Source organism: Strongyloides ratti, scaffold srae_chrx_scaffold0000002, assembly GCF_001040885.1.
Source record: "Strongyloides ratti genome assembly S_ratti_ED321, scaffold srae_chrx_scaffold0000002".
Lineage (NCBI taxonomy): Eukaryota > Metazoa > Nematoda > Chromadorea > Rhabditida > Strongyloididae > Strongyloides > Strongyloides ratti.
The window spans coordinates 3,380,622-3,404,027 of NW_020171510.1; the positions used below are offsets into that span (position 1 = coordinate 3,380,622).

Sequence of the window (23,406 nt, forward strand, 5' to 3'; positions counted from 1 at the left end):
TTAAATATAAAAAAAATTAGTGTTAAAAAAAGATATATTTTAAATAACTAACAAATGCAAACAACTATATTATAAAAAAAATTTTTTATAAAAGAATATAACATCTATACAATTGAATTTTTAACAAAAATTATTAAGATAACATATGTGCTTAACTATATAAATTTAGCCTTAGATGAATGTAACATATAAAACAGAAATTAATAAAAATGTAGTAGCAAAATGTACTAATATAATGTTTAAGAAAGATAAATATCTTATCAACTTTCAAAAAAGAGAATTAAAGATAAGAAATATTAATAAAATTAGAATATTTAAAAGATAAAACATAAATATTTTAATTTAATACTTTTTATCTCATAAATAAGACCTTAAAATATCAATAATTAATAACAACACTATAATATGAAAACAAATTGAATAGAATAAAATTATGTATATCATTTATTAACGTAAACTACATAATTAAATTTCAATAATATAAATAATTTATAATTTATATTTAATCTAAAAGAGTTATAAAAGTAATTATATAATAATAAAAATGTTTTATTAATTATTTTATAATCAAATAAAAAAAAATATTTTACATATTAAACACTTTTTTTTAATATAAAATTAACTAAAAATGTTGTGTCCTATTTTTTATAATAAAATTATATTACAAAATTTCAACCAAAATAAATCTAAAAAATAATAATAAAGAAATTGAATATTATTATAAAAATACCTGTGAATAATGTTTTCCTAAACTTTGTTGTATTTCTTTAACATGTTCTTTATTTCTAGTTTCACAAATTACTCTTACACGAACAGAAAAAACTGTTTGACTTAACCATGCTCTTTCATGAAAAATATCCTTAATTGATGCACCTAGTTTTGCAATTCTTGATGTTAATTCAGAAATACCACCAGGTCTATCAGAAACAATAACATCAAATTTAATTAATCGACTATCAACTGCTAAACCTCTTTCAATTGTTCTTCCAAGTACCGTTGTATCAATATTTCCTCCTGTTAAAATAACACATATTTTTTTACCTTTAAATTCATCAAGTTCTCCTGTTAAAAGACCACCTAATCCAACTGCACCAGCTCCTTCAACAATACTTTTTTCCATCTCTATTAAACGTAAAACTGATAAAGCAATTAATGATTCAGGTACAGTAATTAATTTATCAATAATTCCTTGAGAAGTAAATAAAGCATTTCCTCCAACAACTGGTACTGCAAGACCATCAGCTAAAGATATTTCTGGTTGAAGTTTATAATTTTTTTTTTCAAAAGCATTTTTAAATGAGGCACAATCTTCTGATTCAACACCAATAATTTTAACATGAGGTCTTAATGTTTTTATTGCCAATCCAACTCCAGCAATTAATCCACCACCACCAACTGGTATAACAACTGCATCAACATTTTTAATTTCTTCTAAAATTTCTAAACCAATTGTTCCTTGTCCAGCAATAATATCAGGATGATCATATCCATTTATATATGTTATACCTTTTTCTTTTGCCATTTTTAATCCAAGTAATTTACATTCTTGAAGTGTTTGTCCATGTAAAATAACATTAGCACCATAACTTTTACATCTATATACTTTCATTAATGGTGCAAATATAGGCATTACTACAGTAACTGGTATATTAAGTAGATATCCATGATATGAAAGTGCAAGTGCATGATTTCCTGCAGATGCAGCACAAACACCAAGCTTTTTTTGTTCATCATTTAATTTAAGTAAAGCATATCTAGCACCACGTTCTTTAAAACTTCCAGTTGTTTGAATAAATTCTTTTTTTAAATATATATTCATTTCTAATAATTCAGAAAGTTGATTTGATCTCTTTAAATTTATTTATTATTTAATTTATAAATATAAACATACGTAACAAGGTGTTTTTATAATGCCATCTCTTAAATTAAAAGCTGCTGCAGATATTTCACTAAAATCTACTTTTTTAGGATGTAATGAATCACAAAATGGATCATAAGTTTCTCCCTCATCTTCATGATCCATAATAGTATCAATAGAATTTGTATCACTCATTATATAAAAAAAAGCAGTTTTTTAGACTTCTTTTATAATTTATATAATTTGTATTTTTTAGCGAATATTTATATCTTTATTTTACTCCTATTGTCAAGGTCTTTGTTGATAAGATACAACTGATTATAGATATTTAATAATAAAAATTGTATCGTCATTACGAGATTAATAACAAAGATAATATTTTATTTTAGGATTTTTAAAAATTCTAACTATATTGCATATAAAACCTGTTTTATCATTTGTTGAAGCATTAATAATCGTTTGTATATTAATTTACCGTAAAACCTATATTTATTTTGTGTCTTAAAGTACCAAATAGAAAAAATTAAGAAAAATATAATCAAAGATTTATTTGATAAAATGTTTCAGTAAAAGTTAATTGAAACAATAATTTAATCATTTTACATCTTGATATATTTACCAAGGAAAATAAATATGGTCACCATCACGCCCTTTAATACAAAGATAACGTTTTCCACAGTCTAAATTTTCTATTTCTTTCATATCATCCTTATCAAGTGAAAAATTAAAAATATCAAAATTCTCAGCTATTCTATTAGAAGATACTGATTTGGGAACAACAACAACATCAAGTTGTACTAAATATCTAAGAGCAACTTGAGCTATTGTTTTAGAATGTTTTGCGGCAATCTTCTTTAATGTTTCATCCTCGAAGATTGTTTTTTCATCAGGTTTACGAAGAGGACTTGCTGGATTTGATAATGGACTGTATGCAGTAAGAATAATATTATTTTCCTTACAAAATTTTTGAAGTTCTTTTTGTTGAAAATAAACATGCATTTCAACTTGATTAACAACAGGTTTAATTTTAGCAATATCTAAAACTCTTTGAATTTGTTGTGGATTAAAATTTGAAAGTCCAATACTTTTAGTCATATTTTCAGCTACCATATCTTGTAATGCTTCCCATGTCTCAATAAAATCAATATTGGAGTAATGAATTTTCGTTTTTTCTTCATTAAATGGAAAAAATTCAGTTGTTTCTTCCATATAACCATGAGGCCAATGTATAAGAGCTAAATCAACATAATTAAGACCAAGTTCTTGTAAACTTTTGTTTAAACATTCCTTTGCTTTTTTAGCAGAATGACAGGTATTCCAAATTTTAGTTGTTATAAAAATGTCTTCTCTCTTAAAATAAAATAATTATTATATAAATAAAATATTTAATAGATTACCTTAACAATTTCTTTGTCAAATGCCTCTTTTAAAGCCTCACCAACTTCTTTTTGATTTTGGTAAACTCTAGCACAGTCAATATGTCTATATCCAAGTTTAAGTGCTTCAAATACAGCATTTTTTACCTCACCAGGTTTACTTAACCAAGTTCCTAAACCAACAAGTGGTATAGAAAGTCCATTATTAAACATAATAGTATTTTTGGTACATGTAACCATATTAATGTTCTAAAAAATAAAATCGTTACAATTTTAACAATATAAAATAAATATAATTATCAAAATGTAGGTTGTATTAAATGATATACTCTACTTTTGAAACGACACAAAGAATGTCATTAAAATTTTCTGCCACATAATTAAAGTTACATTACATATAATTGTGAAATCAATAAAACTTTTAAAAAGTATACAAATTTTCATTGATCCAATTGAATGTATTGTAAAGTACATTATTCTATAGATGCTTGAATAAGTTAAAATATAATATTATATTTCACCCTGATAATTTAAATATAAATATAATAATTTTAATAAATAGTTTTTATGTACAGACATTAAATGTTAGAAAATAAACATAAGTGAAATTATAGTAAAATAATAATATAAATATTATGTTTAATAATATAAAAAAAATGTTTTTTTTTTTTATTTCTAAATGATTAGTATTTACTTTATGTACAATTTATAAAAAAATCTATTAAAAATCTTCTTACAATAATTTTTATTCAAAATAAATTTACATAAATTAACATTTTAAAATAATCCAAGTATTATAATTTATTGATGATCAAAGATTTATTGAACTGTTATCTAAAAAAAATTTTGTTATTATTAAATAAACAAATTTTTAAGATTATTCTATAGATAATTTTTTTTTATTTAAGTTAATAATTTGCAATTTTTGTAAAAATTTAATTAATACATAAAATTCCAATATTATTGTAAAGAGATATATAAGATAAAATAAATTATTTAATAATTAAAATGTAAAGAAAAAAAAACTATTTTGATATTTATGTATACAATAGAATTATCAAATTTTTACAAATCATATTAATATTATATTGTAAAATATATTTTATTTGCTTAATTCACAAACTTTAGAATGTAGTTAGTAAAAACTTTATGATATATATTTTTATTAAAGTTGATATAATAATATTCTAAATATATTTATTTTTTTCCTTAAATATTCTAAAAAAAGTTGAATAAGGTATAAAATTGTATGGAAGATGAAATTTTTATTACTTACTTGTAGCTATAAATTATTAAATCTTTTGTTAAGAATTTTTATATATCAATTTTAACAATATGAAAAAACGTTATAAAAGGATAGTTTCTACTTTGATTTTAAGTATATTTTAAAAATTTGAGTAAAATTTTTATATCTATGAATGATCTTAATATATCATCAAAAGATAGTAATAATATTATAAAATCTAATATAGATGGTATTGATAGACCAAAAGTTGTTATTCAAAGACCCAGTATAACTGGAAGTGATTCTATTATTAATGTTAATTTCAAAAATCATGACAATGATAAAGAAGATAAACGAAGAAAATCAAAAGATAGTATAATTGAATTTGCTGATGAATATAGAAAAACATTTCGTACAAGAGCTAGTCAAATGTTTAAAGAATTTCCAACACAACATTTAAGAAAATTTGCCAAAACAAAATCTATGAGTTCTATTAGGAGAGAGGTAGCATTGTTTTCGGGTATAACATCAATACATAGTGTTCTTAGGATTTATAGAGCAAAGGGAATTTATAAAGTTTTATGGATTGCAGCATGTATAACAAGTTTAACATTATTGATACTACAATGTAATAGTGTAATTCAAACATATTATTCAAAACCAACAGTATCTCAAGTATCATTTATAATTCCAGAAGGTGGTTTGGAATTTCCAACAATTACAATATGTAGTTATAATCCAGTAAAAAGAAGTTATGTAGAAGGTAAATTTATTTTATTTATTATACAAATAATATATTTTTTTTTAAAATTTTAAAACAATATTAGAATTAAATTCAACAGGATTATTTTCAAAAGAATTATTAGACTATTTAACATTAACTTATTTACAAATTACTCCAATGTTTACTATAGGAGATTATGACCGTCTAATTGAAGGTGATACACAATTTCAATTGTATAGAAAAGAGATAAATAGTAATTTTACTATAAATGGATTTTTTAGATCAGCAGGTTTTAGTTGTGAAGAAATATTTAAAGTATGTTCTTTTGGTGGTAAAGAATTTGATTGTTGTACTGAGGTAAAAGAAACATTAACTGATATGGGTAAATGTTTTAAAATTGATTTAAAATCATCAAAAAATAAATGGCTTAGAAAACAAAAACAAAGTGGTGTTAGTAGTGGTTTAATGATAATTGCTGATTTTCATAGTAATGAACAAATGGGATATGGTTTTGGGAAACAAATATCTGAAGAATCAATATTTGCTAATGAATTTGAAACTGGTTTTAGATATTATATTCATACAAATGGAACAATACCATATTTAAATACCGAAGGAATAAGTGTTTCTCCTGGAATAAGATCATACTCAGCAATAGAACCAAATAAGGTATTTTTTAAATAAAACATTTTTTTTTGTTCAATAAATTTAACTTAGATTGAATTGTTAGGTGCAGATAGTTGGGGAAATTGTAATGATGATTGGCCATCAGGATATAAAAATGATATTTCTTATACAGCACCAAATTGCAAAGCACGCTGTAGAGCCACTTATTTTTTTAATAAATGTGGATGTAGTCCTTTTGTTTTTAATATTGGAGGATGTAATTTAAATAATTTTTATTATTAAATAATTTATTTTTAGTGTATCCTGTTTGTACAGCTTTTCAAGTTTATCAATGTATCGATGAAGAATATGAAAGAGTAAAAATAAATTCTTATCAACTTTTACCAAATTCTCAGGGGGAAATAAATTTACCCATATGTTCTGAATGTAAACAGGAATGTAATTCATGGAAATATTATACATATAATAGTTATGGACAGGAATTTAGTATTGGAGCATTATCTTGGCTTCATGGTAGAAATAAAAATTGGACTGCTGAAAATGTTGTTAATAATTTTGTTGCAATGAATATATTTTATCGTGATATGACATATACAGTATATACACAGGTTCAGAGTACTTCATTTGTTCAAACAATTTCAAATCTTGGCGGTAATGCTGGTTTATTTATGGGAATAAGTTTTATTTCATGTTGTGAATTTTCTGTATTTTTATGGAAATTATTTTGGGCTATTGTTTCAAAAAATAGACAAAATTATATAGAAAAAAAAAGAATAAAAGAAAAAGTATGTTAAAAATATATATATATATATATTTTTTTTTTAAATTTTTTAGCTTGAAAGTAATAAGTATGGAAATAATAAAAATAATGAAACTTTAAATGATGATCAACCTATTGGTTTAAAAGAAAATGCAAAAAATCATATAAAACAAATCGGTAGCTTTTTAACAAATGGATTAATTTCACCAAGAAAAACATCAAAAAATGAAACAATTTATGATGGAAAACTTGCAGAACAAGATTCATTGACAAATATAAGAAATAATGGGTTTATTGATAACATAATTACTAATAATTTAAAAGGTTTAGGAAGGGCAGAAGATTTTATAGATGTAGACCAACCTGGATTATTTGATAGAGGAAAGTTCTCTTCATTTTATGATCATCAAAGGGCAATGAGTATTGTAAAAGGAAGAGAAAGATTAAGAAGTTTATCATATAATGATTCACCTGATTATATGAAAAAAAATAAAGAGTTTGTTTTTTGATATGTTCTAATATCATGTTTATTTTTTGAAATTCAAAAAACTTATTTAATTAATTTGAAAAGATAGTTTTAATACCAAATAATATTTTTTATGGTTTATTTACTTATTAATAAATTAAAAGATAATTTTGTCTAAAAATTTTTTTTTCTAATAGTTTTTTTTTTAACTTATGTTTGATTAAACTAAATATAATTGTCAAAAAAAGTATAAAACATTAGTCACAAATATAATTTAATACAAAAAAAAACATAAATAAACTTTTATTAATAGGAATAAAATGTTTTATAACGATTATAAATTTGAAATTATATAAATATAACATTTAATGGTACAACTATGTAAATTTATTATCAATAATAAATATACATTTACAATTTTTGTTATTAATAAAATTGCACAATTATGATAATATAACTATAAACAACTTATTAATAAGCCTATATCAAATAAAAATTTATAAAATAAAAGTAAATTTAAAAATTTTAATTATAAAAAAATATGGACCATAAAACGTCTATTTTTCTTTGTTCCTTTTAAACATTAATTATAAAGTTTTTTGATCTACTATAACATTTAAAAATATGTAAAAATTTTTTGCTTTTTACAAATAATAGCCTAATTTTACAAAAAAAAATATAAATATTAATATTTTTATAACTTATTAAAAAATCGTTGTTGTAAAAACTAATAATTTTAAAAATATTAAATTATTTGCTTTTAATTTATTACTTAAATAATCATATTTAACACTAACATTAATGTATATTTTAAAATATCTATTAATATAAAACTGCTATGATTAATAAAATATTATCTTTCTAATATTTTTTATATATTTTTGTAAAATTTTAATAATATTAAGTGTAATTGAAAATAATAATTTTTTGACTTAAAATAAATGTAATATTTAATTTTCTAAAAAATTTACTGTTTATTAAATAAATATTTTTTTATAACGTAAATTTAAATCTAAGATTCTTATTTACTTGTATTTGAATGCGTCATACAATATTGTAATATTCATCAAAATACTTCATGTTATGTATATTATTAATTTTTTTTAAAATATATAGTTTCAATATTCTTTAAGAAAATATTTATCAATTTTCTAACTAAAACTACGCTTTTTTTTAAATTTAACAGATTAAGATAAACGTTGTTGATATTTAAGAATTAAATCCTTTTCTTAATGTTTTTATAATTATATATGCCAGCAAACTGCTTTACCTCTTGATTAAAAAAAGCTTATATCAATGAAAATAAATTTTTTTTCTTAATATGACATTTTTTATTTACTAAATAAAAAAAACAATTTACAATAAAATGTCTAACAAAAAGTTGTACAAATTTCCATTTAAAAAAACAATATTTAAAAAAAAAGTTTATATTTGAATTAAAAAAAAATACAATTTATTTAAAAATGTAAAGTAATATTTAAAAAAGAAATAGTTAAAAATTTGATAGTCATATAAACATTTATAAAATATAAATATATATTTGTCTAGATGTTACCAACCCGCAAACTTGAAATTATATATATAGACACATACATACACATTTAACAGAAAAACACCATTATGAAACATTATTCTATACCGCTTTATATTTCTCAGTTTTTCCAGAATATTGGAAAACTAAATAAAGATAGTTCATTGAAATTATCGTTGTTTTGTATAACTACTTCAAGCATAATTTCAATATCGAAATGGTTAGCGTATTAAAAATCTACTTTTTTTACAACAGTAGGTGCACTGACATATTCGAAAAAGCGTTTTTAGAAAAAAAAAATTTCTCTTAAACAATTGAAACAGATAAATATTAAAACATTATAAATAAAACATAAGCAATGTTTTTATTGCTAGATAAAAAAATCGAATATAACTGTTTGCATACATTTGATTTGTTTGAGATATTTGGACAAGATTTTTAAAAACAATTGTTCAAACAGATGTTTCAATTGTATGAACGGAAGTTTCAATTCTTCAAATAACAATAATATTGAGATATACTATCGGTAATACATTTTTTTTAAAAAAATTTTTAAATTTGCATAATTCATAAAAAAATTAATAATTATTTTTCAAATAAAAATCCTAAATATATATAAGCGAGAATTAAGTAGAAAAAATTTTTTTAGAATTTTTAATATTTTTTAATTTATTCTAGGGTAAAAAAATGCGCTGATTACAAAAAGTTCAATAATTTTTAAAAAAAATTGCGTCTTCATATAGATATTGCAGCAAAAGCTGCAAATGTTTCATTTGCTGCAACGTTTAAGTTTCAAGAGTTATTTTAGCAAAATTTGACATCAAGGTAAAAAAAGGTCGTAGAAAACGTTTCCGACCTTATTTTTTCGAAAAGATAAATTTTTAAGTGAGATATGATGGTTTAAAGTTAGGTAAAAAATTCAAAATTTTTCAAAAATTTTCAAAACGCTATAATTCTTGAAAAAATAAATTTTTTGAAAAAATGAAAAAAACGTCTCGGGGGATTTTTATTCTCTACATTTTGGCTACTAGATCATATTTTTATCATTTTTCGTTCTTGAGTTATGCCGGTTTAAAAAAAAAAAATTTCAAATTTTAAATTTTTTTTTAACTTTTATCAGTCATAACTTTTTAAAAACTTAATTTTAAGAAATAGTGATAATAAAAAAATTATTAATTAATTTGTGCTCTTTCGAATGACATAAGAACGGTCTCAAACAAATCATTTGTTCTTGAGATATTAACTAAAAATCATCTTCTATTTAAAAAATACAAAAAATTTTAAAAATTTTCAAAACGCTATAATTTTTGAAAAAATGAATTTTTTGGAAAAATGAAAAAAACGTCTCAGGGGATTTTTATTCTCTACATTTTGGCCACTAGATCATATTTTTATCATTTTTCTTTCTTGAGTTATTCGCGAAAACGTGTAAAAAATTTCTAACAATTTTTTCCTCTTAGGATAATCAAAGTTTTAAAAAGTGTTATTCAACACAAATATCAGCATAAAAAAAAGATATATACCAATTTATAATGATAATGTTACAATTTACGTTAATTTTTTTTAACTTTTATATATTTTATAATTTTATATTTATAATAATAATAAATTAAAAAAATAAATGATTTTTTTACACTAATTGTTTTTTATAGCTATAGCTGTAAAGGAAAAATGTCAATGTATAAATTTAAAAAATTAATTATTTATTCTTATAATTATTTTATCAATTTGCATATAGAAAAATTTTAAAAAAATAAAAAAATGTTGAAAAATAAGGAAATAATCAAAAAATATTTTTTTATGATACAATAGATCACATTATTTAAAAAATTTTTAAAATTTGAGCGTCTGAAATACATGCTTTAAATCACCTATAAAATAAAAAAATCTATAGCTTACACAAAAGACCTGCCCTGCAGGCAAGCGTGTGCGAAGCACGCGCTTGTTTTTAAATTCTCTAAATTGTTTTCAAAACAAAGCATGTTTTTGTAAAATAAAACTTTTAAATTCTGAAAATAATAAAATGCTTAAAAACAGATTTTATAAATTCGTTGTTTTAAAAGAATCTACTTTTTAAAAAAACCGTATATTTAAAAAAATTGGGATCTGTTAAAAAAAGATTGAAAATAAAATTTTTATTTTTAAATCTCTTTCTACTTTTTGAGCGTGATTTTCAAAACCTGTACGAAAAAATTGTTGTATAAAAGAATTAGTCTTTTTTTACAAAAAAATCATGTTAAAAATAATTTTTTTGAATTATGTACAACAGGATTTATTATCAATGATTTCACCACGTTGCAAAAAAAGCATAATTTTGTTAATAAACTTTCAAAAAGTTCTAATAATTTATTTTGGAAATAGTTGTGAATATAAAATTTTTTGAATCTATTGTTTATAACAAATCCTGTTGTCATACAGAATCAAATTCTTATTATATGATGATTTTCATTTTAAAAATGAGCTTTTAATTTCAAATCGACGATTTTTTTTTCATTCAACTTTTTTAATTACTTTTATTTCACTTTTTTTGATATCCTTTTTTTCTTTAAATTGTTAAAAACATTAGATTTAAAATTCTTCTAGCTTAAGATGCTTTTCTATTTAAAAAATCGGCTTCAAAATCGTGCTTTAAAACTTCTTTTATCAATGACTAAAATTGTCTCCTACCTTGCGTATTCTTAAAATTTTTATTTCTCACTATGAATCTTTTATATAATTTTTTTTAAAAAAGAAGCACTAACAAAGTTTTGTTGAAAAGTATTATTTAAAATATTTGTTGATTTTTTTGTATTTATCTTCTTTATCTAACCTTATGAAACAAAATGTTGAAAAATCACGATTAGAAAAGCAGTACGAAAATTAAAAAATAAACAAAAACATTTTTTTTTTTGCCGTTTATTATATCTTTGTATAAAAGATATATGGAGAAATCAAACGAAAATGCTAACATTTTTTAAGTTATAAGTAGTTTTTAAAAAAAAAAATGTTATTTGAAAATTTCAGTTCATAAAGGATAATCTAATATGAAGCACTAACATTAATCTAAAATAAAATGTTAATTTCGACTCGTTTTATTTTAATGACATTTCAAAAGATGATTTTTAAAAAAAGTCTTTATGAACAAATTTATTGAAGGTAGTATCAACACGGCTATTATAAAAAAAACAAAAAACTTGTGTTGAAAAATTTTTTGAAAATGACATTTTTTTTTCATTTAAAAAGAACTTTATTATGTTAAAAGGAATAATTTATTTAATAAAGAAATTTATAAAATGCTTTTTATAATCTAAATGAATTAATTTAAAAAATGATTAAGAGCTGCTTGCATATCATAAATATTCAATCTACTTAAGCATGTGGCTCTAAGTTGAAGTTCAGCATTACTAATATTTTCTTTGTTAAAAGCTTGCAATGTTATAGTTTGAGCAGTTATCATATTACAAATATTTTCAATCATTTTTGTCACGACATCTCCGTATAAGGGTTTTTTATTTGAAGAATTTATTTTTTTTTTAAGAGTTTTTTCTTGGTCATTCCAAAATTTTTTAAAGATCTTTGAATCTTGAAAAAGTGTTAATAGAATAATATTACCAGCAACTTCTGGAAACATTCTTCTTTCTACTTTTCTTTCCAATACACCATTCATAACTTTTTTAATTGGTAAAGGAATATTTTTATCTAACAATGGAAGATCCTCCATAAAATATGTTTTACTATTTAAATACTTATAAAATGGTTGGTACATTTCAAAAATTTCATATCCAACAGCTCCAGCTGACCATACATCAGATTTTTCATAATTCAATATTTCATAATGTTCACCAGGATCAGCTAATGAGATTTCAGGAGGTTGTAAAGCAATATTACCACATTTTGTCATTCCATATCTATATTTTAATTCCCATGAACCTGTTGAATGTGATAAACCAAAATCACCCAAAACTAAAAATGGTACATCACCTTCATTATTATACTCTAAAAGTATATTATCATTTTTAATATCTCTATGTGCAATAATATGTTTATGAAGGAATGATAAAGCTTCCATTAATTGCCCAAAAATAATAATATTTGTTCTAATAGGTCTTCCAATACATGTTTTATTATATTGTTTTAAATCTTGACTATATCTTTTCATAACTATAAACATTGTCTCTCTAGGTATTCTTATTCCATATTTTGTCATCATTGGTAAAGCTTCTGGAAATATATCACTACCTAATTTACATAATTCTTCAGTAATATTATCAAAAAAAGCTGTTTTAAGATCAATAATATTTGGATGGCGTTCTGGTATTTTTCTTATATTTCTAAAATATTTATATTTCTTTAAATCTTTTGATATTTTTACTAATGGTATCAATTCATTTTTCATTTCATCCATTAAATGACTACTTAAATCAATTTCATTATAATTAAACATCATTTTTAAAGCTAATGGATATTGTGCATCTGTTTTATTATCTCTTTTTCGTAATTTAAATACAGCCCCACAAGCACCCTTATTAATATAGTCCCCGATTTCGTAGTATTGTAATCTATTACCATAAACATCATCATTCAGAAATTTATTATAACGAGGATTAGTACCAAATAAATTCTATTGTAACAAAAATGTTAAAAATTTTTTTTAAAAAATAGATATTTATTTACCTGAACATGTTCAATTGCAAATGTATTAGTCTCCAAAAGTCTTTTGACATATTTATTAAATGCCCATCCACCATTTGATCTATCAATTGTTAATAATTTCCAGTGACATGACAATAAACTAGTAGATCTAACTCCTTGTCTTGCTACTGCTGACCTTAAAAGTGTTTGAATCTAAACATAATCAAAAAAAAAGAGGAAAATAACTTTTTATTGAGAATTATCTTACACCAGAAATTATTGGATTCTTTGATTTTAAACTATGATGTTTTACTAATCTTGGAAGATGATCAATTGTATGTCGAAAGTGATAGAAATATGAGTTTGGATAACGAAGTATATAATAAATCTGACATAAAAATAATAATACTTCATATAGGTTATTTTATTCTAATACTTACATTTTTAATGTTTCTATATATTTTAGTATGAATTTGGCGAAAAATCATTGTTGATAAAAAGATTCTTAGTTTTATATTTTAACAATATTATTCATACATTTATTTATAATATTAACATTAAAAGATAAATATTTTTCCAAATAATAAAACAATATTCTTTAAGAGAATGTATATAATCTATTGATCATAACTTATAAAAAATAATTTACTTGTTTAATAATATATGTAATATATGTAAAAGATATTATTAAACAATTTTATAAAATAACATTAAAATGTAGTAGGTCTCCATTCTTTTGGTGGTTCAAATACATTAACAAATAAATGATGATATAAAGGTTTTATTGTTATATTTTCAATTTTCCATTTATTAGTTTCATTTAAACCATCAATAGGCCATCTTTCAGCAGCATTTTTTAATAAATTATAACTTTAAATAATTATTATTTATGATAATTAAAAAAAAAAAAACTTACATTAATTTTGGTGCAGTTCTTTTTCTTTTAACATGTTTTAACATTGAATATTTTGCGATATCTGGATTTGGACGCTCTATTGTGTAATTGTTACTCATAATTCTTTTACCCATATCATCATCTTCACCACCCCATGCCCAATACATATTTGAATACCCATTAACTTTACGATAATCATTAATATTAATAGCTAAAACACCACCAACAATTTCAGGATACCATAATTGATAACCCAAATTGTTAACATAAGCACCTAAATGTCGTGGTGTTTGAGGACAATTATATGGTGTTCTGTAGTCTTGTGGAAACATATCAACATCATGAAAAATAACACAATTAACATTTAATGATTCAGCATAAATAAAAGCAGCATTCATAATTCTTCCTTTATTAAATAAATCATCACCAATTTGTTCAGTTACTATAAATCTAAAATCTAATTTTTGTTTTTGTAATATTGGAATTAAAAAAGCTATAATTCTAGTTAAATGACTTTCTCTATCACGATATGGTATAACAATAGCCACTTTAGATAATGGAATACAATCATTTGGTTTCCAGCTTCCTCCTATATTAATATCTTTGTGAACTAATTGAACTTCTTCTAATGTTAATTCTTCTAGTAATAATAAACCTTGTCCAATTTTACCTGTAATTTGTAATTCATCAATTGAAAGGCATTTCTTTAACTCAATTTTTTTTAGTTTAATATATTTTTCTTTTATACTATTCATGATACTTCCCTTAATTTTCGTTTTATTTTTTTTTCTATCATATGAAGAAAGTATTGAATAATTTATTTTGTTTTCATATTTTATTTGGTTACTCTCTATAACGTTACTAATATCTTTTATACTTCCAATATTTTCTTGTTGTTGAGATATAATTTTATTAACTATTAATATATGATCGGAAGAGTTTGAGAAACTAAATAATTATAAATATATATATGTATATTTGAATATATAAAATTTTATTTTGTTAATCATAAAATACATCTTTTATGAATTAAAAAACTTACTAATTAGGAAAATATATATTTACCAAAATTAAATATAAAAATACTGTTCCACCAATAAATATTAAAATTTTTTTTAAAATACTAATTTGTATAAAAGCAAATCGCCTTCTAATAATATACATTTTGATCTATTAAACATTTGTCATATATTACAATAAATAACTTTTTTTATTTATATATAAATAAAATATTATAAATGCCAATTTATATATCCTTTTTTTAAATCTGAAAATAACCTCAAAAAAAAAAGATAATTTGTATTAACAGAAGAATTTTTCACTAATTATCTTTTATACAATATATATATACAACTATAATAGAAAATGAGATATAATAATGTTTATGCATTATAAAAAAAAAAAAATTATTCTTAAATAAGAATGAGAGCTGTATTAGCAAATAATTTGAAGACATATTATATATATATATATATATATATATATAAACGCAACAACACCAGCAAAGTTGCGGTCTGGTAACTCGTCCAACATACTTTTAAATCCCAAATGTTGTCTCCTACTCTTTTCATTCTTTAAACCTACTATTTCTTTGTTAAAATTTTTTCTTTTTATTTTATTTTTTTATTTATAATTATAAAAAAAAATTTTTTTTACTATTTGAATTAAATTAATCTTCTATCAAATATAAGTTTTTTTTTTTGTTACAAATAGTATATATATATTATAAAGGGCTTAGAATTAATTTTAATAAAAAAAATTTTTAAACGTAGTAAAATTTACACAAAGTATTATTACTCATTGAAGAAATTAAAACAAACATAGATAGATTATTTCAATTACTGAACAATTTACAAAGTATTAAAAATTTTATTTCTTTTTCTATTATTATTATATATCAATAATTTTATATCCGAAAATTTGAAGATAATTTATTGTTCATCAACTTGAATGTAATAAAAAAAAATAATAGTTTTATAATACGTACAACAATTAAAATTATAATTTATAGTAAAGAAAATAAATTTACTAAATTGTGCCTATGAAAATATGTATTTAATATTTGAAAATACCGAAACACCATTATTAATACAACGCTTCCAGCAGAGATCAAAATTGACGTTTCATATATAACTTCATTTAACCTCGTTTTTGTAAATCCATTCCTGTTAAAAATGTTCCATAAAATCCTTCAGCAGTACGAAGTTCCTCTAGAAATTCTGTTTCCATTTGCATTTTTCTTTGAGGAAGAGATTCACGAAATGTTGTAAGAGCATGTGTAAAAGTATTATCATAATCTTTTTCTTTTGTAATTTCATTTTCTTTTAACATGACACGTTTACTATCTTGTATTTCTTCAAGTTCTTTCATAATTCCACGATTTTTAGTAACCATTTGAGCATAACGACGATGACAACGTTGTTTATATTCATGAAGTTGTTTTTTAATACGATGTTTTTCTTGTTCCTCAAATTCTTTTATTTTTTCATTTATAACAGATGATGGTTGATCACTCATACTTATTTTAAGAGATTCTTTAAACATAGCAATTCTTGTTCTACTTTCTGCTTTTAATGTTTTAGGCATCTTTTTTTGACCTAATATAATATCTTTATACATTGCTTCTTCAATATTTTGATGAATTGTATTAATAAAATCACGCTCAATTCCATGACGTCTAATCATATTTGCTCTTCTAACATAATATTGTTCTTGTAATTGATGTTTATATAATATATGCCTTTCTTCAAGTTGTCTTTCCATTAACTCCCAAAGAGCATTCTCTCTACATCTAATGAGGTCATGCCTTTGTTCTAAAAATTGTTTTTCCATAAGAGCATTTTTTTCTTTATGTTTTGTTTGTAATCTATTAATTGAAGTTTTATGATTATTATCCATTTCAGATAAAAATCTTATTTCACGATTTTCTTGTTCTTTATCAAGAATTTCTTTTCTTTGACGATAAACATCCTTCCGATGACTACGATGTATTACATCCATTTCCTGTTTAAGTAATTTTTGTTCATGTTTAAGAGATTCTTTAAATAATTTATAATCACGTTCTTGCTCACTTTTAATTTTTTTACAAAATAATCTAACATCTTCTTCTTGTAATTTTTCAAGTTCTTCCATCTTTTTCTTTTGTAATTTGGATAATGCTTCAAGTTCACCATCATACTGTGCAATTAATTTTAATTTTTCATTTTCAAATTTTCTTTCTTGTTGTTCTTTAATTTGTTCTGTATGTCTTGTTAATTCAGCTGTTTGTCTTGATTCAAAACGTTGTGCTTTTTTAAGTTCTCTTAATTGACGTTTTCTTATTTCATCAGCACCATTTCTACCAAGAACAGTCATAGTTGTAGAAGTAACTTCAACTCCATCAACAATAAATGTACGTGTCTTTTTTGAAATTGTTTTTCTATTTTTATTTCTTACAAAATCAAAATTATTCTTAGAATTTTCTTTATTATCAATTGATACAGAAACATTTGACATTTGATCATTTTCATAAACTACCGTTCCATTAGAATATTCATCATACTTTTCACTTTCTTTTGATAATGAAGATTCAACATTTTTATTTATATTGATATCATTTAACAATTTATTTTCTTCTAATATATCTTCAGATCTTTGCAATATTTTTAATTCTTTACAATACTGTTCTTCATTATAATCAACTGGAGGTTCTGGTGGTGCATTAGTTGCTAAAGTAGATACAGAATCATTATCATTATCATCTTCATTTAATTTATTTATATTATGATCTATACTACCTTCCTTAGAATTAGTAATATTTTCTATTTCAATAGGAGAAATTTTATTACTAGGTCCTCTTAATTCTAATGTTGTACATTCAGGTTCTTTTGGTGGGACTACTTTAAAACTGGCAGCAATTTGCGAAACTTTTGCTGATGATATTAATTTGTCTAAGTCTTCTTTTTTTCGACTTTCTCTTAAATGATTAGCTCGAAGTAATGATTTATCAAATTTAATTTCATTTCCAACAGTCTCAATATTTTTAGCAACTAATCCATGTGGAATTGCTTCAATAGAAGGACGAGGTACTTTGCAATTTTCATTATTTGATATTATTTCTTCTTTTGTATTACATATATCATTATCAAATTCTTCATCACTATAATAATACATAGCATCATTATCTTTTGAATATTTATAACTATTAGTCATAGATGATACAGATGGGTATGATACTTTAGAAAGACTTTGTTCACCATATTCTTTATTTAATGTATCACACAAACTATCTAAAATTTCAATAGCTTCAACATCTGTATTAATATTTTCTTGATCTTGATCGTTTATGACATCTCTAACCGGTGATTGGTCATGTACTTCATTTGATGATGTTGAAGTGTTATGATTAAATACTAACTCATCTGAATTATCCTCATCAAATTCATAAATTGTAGGAGGTAATGGTGCTTTTCTTGTTTTACCGAATTGTCCATTAACTGGTTCTTCAATAAAGTTATTTATATTTTTCTTTTCATCTTCATGACCTTCATTTACATCTTCCTCAACAATAGAATTACTATCATTGCTAATTTTTTCAGATTCTTCATCAATAATTTCTTCCTGTACTGTAGCATTAATTTCAGCTAATAAATCAAAAATTAATTTCTTTGATGTTGATTCTTTTATAAAAGGATGCTAGAAATAAAAGTACTAATTATAAAATTATATTAACATACACTTAATAAAATATCACATGGTTGTCTATTTTCTGGAATTTTTTGCAAACATTTTGTTAAAAAATCAACAAATAAATTAGACCATTTATCTGGATTATCAAGTGTAGGTGGATCAGATTTTTGAATTTTTAATAAAACTCTTGGTGGAGACATATTATGAAAAGGTGGATCACATTGAGCCATTTCAATACATGTAATTCCTAATGACCAAATATCAGCAAGATAATTGTAAGGTGAATCTTTAAATGTTTCACAAATAATAACTTCTGGAGCCATCCAATATGGAGTTCCAATAAATGAATCTGAACGTGATTCTTTACTTTTCAAAATTGTTGATACACCAAAATCTGCCAATTTTACGACACCATCTCCCGTTAATAAAATATTTCCAGCTTTCATATCACGATGTATAACATTATTTTTATGAAGATGATTCAATCCAACACATGTATAATGAGTTACATATGATATTTGTTTTTCAGTTAAAGATCTATTAAGTTCTAACATTATATTATCAATTGCTCCACCACTACAAAATTCAAGAAGAATAGATAATTGGTTTTTTTGATAATAACATGCTAATAATTTTACAATATTTTCATGTTTACATGTTTCTAATATTTCAACTTCTGTAATATAATCATCTATATCCTCACCATCTTCAAATTCAATATGCTAAAATAAAAATTATTAAATAGATAAATAAAAAATGTTTATAAAAAAAAAAAAAATATTTACTTTTGCGGCTGCCAATAATTTTGGATTTTTAATATTTTCAACTTTTTCTACTTTTCCAAAAGCACCATCACCAAGTTCACCAATTTTTGTCCATTCTATATCTGATGTTACTCCAATTTGAACAATTTCTGGTAAAAATTTGTTACCTATCTCTGTATTTATTGGTTGACGAAAAAAGTTTTTAACTTTACCAAATAATGACATTATTCAAATTACTAGTAAAAATAATTCATTCGATTATAATATTGAATGAATGATATCTAGAAGTAAATAATAAAATTACTATTTATATAATAAAAAAAAAACATATATATAAATAAATGATAAAATAATGTATTAGTCATGAAAACAAAAAAAAATAATGTTTTATATAGATATTTAAAAAACGATTAAAATAAAAGTAATACATAAAGATGTATTAATAAAATTTTTGATTAAAAATGTAAACTAAGTGTACCATTAAGAATACATATAATATCAATATGATTATTAAATGTGGTCAAAAATAAGTGCTCCTAATGTTTCAATATCAATCATCTTTTATTATGATTGTAAATTAACACCTATATATTGAGGATAGTATATTATAAAATGATATTGTTATATCATAAAGAAATTTTCATGCTGAAGTAAGGACGTTCCTATTTACAAAATAAAACCTTTTTAATATTGTTTGACTGAAATTGTGCGCATACATCATTTATATTCATCAATCCATATTAAAGGTGAATTTTTCTGATCAACAACATTCATCTATTGTTGATAAGTGATTTCCTGTTATAGGTTAAAGTATTAATTTAGTATTGATAGGAAAGAATGATTTAAATCAAGTCAACTTATATAATATATATATATATATTAATATAATATATGTAATATTATAGAAATGGAATGAGGTGTCGTTACAAAATTCGATTAAACATTAACATAAATAAAACTTTACAGTAGGATATAATAAATGTGTATTACAATTTATATTATTATTTTATCATGTTAACAAGACATTATTTTTATGATCACATAAATAAGAAAATATAAAGGCAAATTTAAATAGTAAATTATTCCTTACTAATAAATCGTGATAAATTAAAAATGATTTGTTAAAACAAGGAAAAGATGAATAAAGTAATGACTATTCAATGAACAGTATGTGGTACTCATCAACCATTTACTATCAACTTAAACACTTCAGAAGCGCGCGATGTAAAGTGAGTGAGAAAAGATGTTATATATAAAGATTCATACATATTTAAAAAAATTTTTTTTTTGTTAATAAAAGAAAAAATATTCATTAAGAAATTATGAAAACATGTTGTATAAAAAATAATATGCCTAGTGATTTTATAATCATTAAGAAATAAAAAAAAAAAAGATAAACAGATTATTTTTACAACTATTATATTATTATTGTAATGTGAATTCTTCATATTTACCTAACAAAGATTAAATTGTGTGACTTTTAGACCATTACAAGTACTGAAAGTTTTATATCACTAAACTATACAAAATAACTACAAGTGATTCTTAAATTTATAAATATGAAAAATCTTCTTAGTGTTACTTCTTATAAAATATTTATTTAAATATGATTTTATTATAACATAATAAATAAAAATAATGAAGAGAAAATTTTAATAAATAGAATAAGCAAATAAAATATTCATAAGGAAAATTAAAAAAAAAAAAGGGTAACGATTTAATTACTAACTAATGCAAAGGAACATTATTCCAGGGCGGGCATTTATTTCATGATAAGACAAACAATTAAGTATTTTTTTTATTAATTTAAAATATATTTTTATGTTATAGAATTATATTAATCATTTTAACAATTATAATATAGAACATTTTATTATTTTATGTATAGAAAAAAAAATTTGTATATATATAATATTATAATTAATAATCAATCTACCTTTTCTATTGGTGTCACATTAAAATGAATAATACATAATTCTGCTATTTTATTCACCAATTTATCAAATAATTGAATGTTTAAATTATATTTAACGAAAACATAATATATAGGTAAACCTGTTAAAAGCAATCCAATGCCTATAAGTGTATCTTTTGGTGCTTGAATGATAGGGAATATAATTAAAAATGAACACCCAATAAGAAATATGATAGGAAAAATTATATTAACTTTTAATGGTCTTTTATATATTTTAGGTGGTTTTTTTACTCTTAACCATAGTAAAGCACTTGTAGCAATAGTTATAGCTATCCAATTTACAATTTGAACATAATTGATCAATGTATAGATATTACTTGATAAAAATAAATAAAATATTGAAAGAATTGATGTAAAACAAACTGCAGGGATAGGTGTATTATTTTCTCTATTAATATATGAAAATATCTTTGGCATATGTCCGTTTCTTGAAGCAACAAAAAATAATCTCGACGATGTTAACATAATCCCATTAACAGTACCAAAGCATGAAAAAGCAACAAGTATAGGCATTAATACAGATAATATTCCATAATACTTATTAGCAAATGTAATTGCAATTGCATATGATGTTATAAATTCTTCAATACTCATACCTGCATAAAAAGCTATATTTACAAGCAAATAAATTATCGTACATAATGTTATACTTATACCAATTGCTTTTGGTAAATTTTTTGATGGATCAATTAACTCTTCAGTAATAACATTTAAAAAATTCCAACCATTAAATGCCCATAATCCTGAATAAAAAGCCATAGCTAATTTACCATAAGATACCGTTGGTATGTAAAATAAATTATCTAAATGTATTTGTGATTTATTATTGAAAAAAAGAAGATATATTCCTGTTAAAATTATTGTTATTAATGCAAATAATTTTGCAATTGTAAAAATATTTTGTATTAATGTTGTTATTTTAATACTCCAACAATTACAATATGTTAATAATAATATACCACAACATGCTATTATATGTGGCATAAATGGTATAGTATTTTGATATGATGAAAATGGATATATAATATATGTTGAAAATGTTATGGCAACAGCTGTTATTGTACATGGTCTAACAATAACACTTTCAATCCACATTCTCATGAAACCTAACATTGGACCATAGGCAACTAAAACATATGCATAATCTCCTCCTGATTGTTGAATAAATGTTCCTAGTTCAGCATAACAATATGCACCAATTCCTGTAAAAATACCACATAAAATCCAAATAATTAATGATAAACCAATTGAATCAACATTTTCATGAACACCTTTTGGTGAAATAAATATTCCTGAACCTATAATACAACCAACTATTACCATAACACCACCAAAAAGTGTTATTGTTGGTTGAAGACCCCCTGTCTCCTCTTTATTTTTAATATTTTCATTAACTGGTATTAAAATATCATTGTTTTTGTCAAATTTTTCCATAATACAAAAAATTATTAAATGATAGAATAAAATAACTTTAAAAGAACTATAAAATCATATATATCTCTTTTTCATTAAAATTTTAATTAATATAGTCCTATTTGACAATACTATTTGACAAATTTTTAAATACATTTCCATTCTATTATTTTCTTAAAATAAGTATACCTTTAAATGTCATTTATATGAAGGTATTGTTGACTGGTCAAATGTTAATGAATGACAAAATAAAATAAATTTTTAATCTGTATTTGTATAATTTTTATCCTATCATATTATTAAATATTTAAGGTATAACGACATTCTAATAAAATATTTATAGCTTTTCTAGGAACGTAAAATCTATTGATTCTAAATAACAATTAATCATTAAACATTTTTTTTTTCAAATTAAATTAAATAAAAAATTTATAACAATTTATTTTTAAAAAATAAAGAAAAGAAAATTTTTCCCAGAAAATATATCTTCATCAATATTTTTACTTCATTTTT

General features: G+C 22.2%; 7 protein-coding genes across 7 annotated transcripts; 1 reads left to right on the forward strand and 6 right to left on the reverse strand.

Annotated features, from left to right (window-relative positions):
- Nucleotides 1-671: 671 nt before the first annotated feature.
- On the reverse strand, nt 672-2,053 carry SRAE_X000171900 (Tryptophan synthase beta subunit-like PLP-dependent enzymes superfamily domain and ACT domain-containing protein; the record flags this gene model as incomplete). The annotated part of the gene is made up of 3 exons (XM_024652141.1): nt 672-686; nt 731-1,849; nt 1,892-2,053. The coding sequence occupies 3 exons, from the start codon at nt 2,051-2,053 to the stop codon at nt 672-674; spliced, it is 1,296 nt and encodes a 431-aa protein (XP_024499187.1).
- Nucleotides 2,054-2,473: 420 nt separating this feature from the next.
- Nucleotides 2,474-3,708, reverse strand: SRAE_X000172000 (Alcohol dehydrogenase [NADP(+)]; the record flags this gene model as incomplete). The annotated part of the gene is made up of 3 exons (XM_024652152.1): nt 2,474-3,208; nt 3,256-3,483; nt 3,625-3,708. The coding sequence occupies 3 exons, from the start codon at nt 3,706-3,708 to the stop codon at nt 2,474-2,476; spliced, it is 1,047 nt and encodes a 348-aa protein (XP_024499188.1).
- Nucleotides 3,709-4,648: 940 nt separating this feature from the next.
- SRAE_X000172100 (Na+ channel, amiloride-sensitive family-containing protein) lies at nt 4,649-7,079 on the forward strand (the record flags this gene model as incomplete). The annotated part of the gene is made up of 5 exons (XM_024652163.1): nt 4,649-5,222; nt 5,287-5,852; nt 5,901-6,066; nt 6,108-6,595; nt 6,645-7,079. 5 exons carry the CDS (start codon nt 4,649-4,651, stop codon nt 7,077-7,079), a joined length of 2,229 nt encoding a protein of 742 aa, XP_024499189.1.
- Nucleotides 7,080-11,862: 4,783 nt separating this feature from the next.
- SRAE_X000172200 (Serine/threonine-protein kinase PINK1,mitochondrial) lies at nt 11,863-13,666 on the reverse strand (the record flags this gene model as incomplete). The annotated part of the gene is made up of 4 exons (XM_024652174.1): nt 11,863-13,167; nt 13,221-13,391; nt 13,447-13,566; nt 13,619-13,666. 4 exons carry the CDS (start codon nt 13,664-13,666, stop codon nt 11,863-11,865), a joined length of 1,644 nt encoding a protein of 547 aa, XP_024499190.1.
- Nucleotides 13,667-13,888: 222 nt separating this feature from the next.
- SRAE_X000172300 (Beta-1,4-galactosyltransferase family and Galactosyltransferase, C-terminal domain and Galactosyltransferase, N-terminal domain-containing protein) lies at nt 13,889-15,237 on the reverse strand (the record flags this gene model as incomplete). The annotated part of the gene is made up of 3 exons (XM_024652185.1): nt 13,889-14,048; nt 14,095-15,021; nt 15,116-15,237. The coding sequence occupies 3 exons, from the start codon at nt 15,235-15,237 to the stop codon at nt 13,889-13,891; spliced, it is 1,209 nt and encodes a 402-aa protein (XP_024499191.1).
- A 975-nt stretch (nt 15,238-16,212) lies between these two features.
- Nucleotides 16,213-19,730, reverse strand: SRAE_X000172400 (Sterile20-like kinase; the record flags this gene model as incomplete). The annotated part of the gene is made up of 3 exons (XM_024652196.1): nt 16,213-18,747; nt 18,789-19,463; nt 19,527-19,730. 3 exons carry the CDS (start codon nt 19,728-19,730, stop codon nt 16,213-16,215), a joined length of 3,414 nt encoding a protein of 1,137 aa, XP_024499192.1.
- An 11-nt stretch (nt 19,731-19,741) lies between these two features.
- Nucleotides 19,742-22,914, reverse strand: SRAE_X000172500 (Large neutral amino acids transporter small subunit 1; the record flags this gene model as incomplete). The annotated part of the gene is made up of 3 exons (XM_024652207.1): nt 19,742-19,786; nt 21,442-22,076; nt 22,119-22,914. The coding sequence occupies 3 exons, from the start codon at nt 22,912-22,914 to the stop codon at nt 19,742-19,744; spliced, it is 1,476 nt and encodes a 491-aa protein (XP_024499193.1).
- Nucleotides 22,915-23,406: the final 492 nt, after the last annotated feature.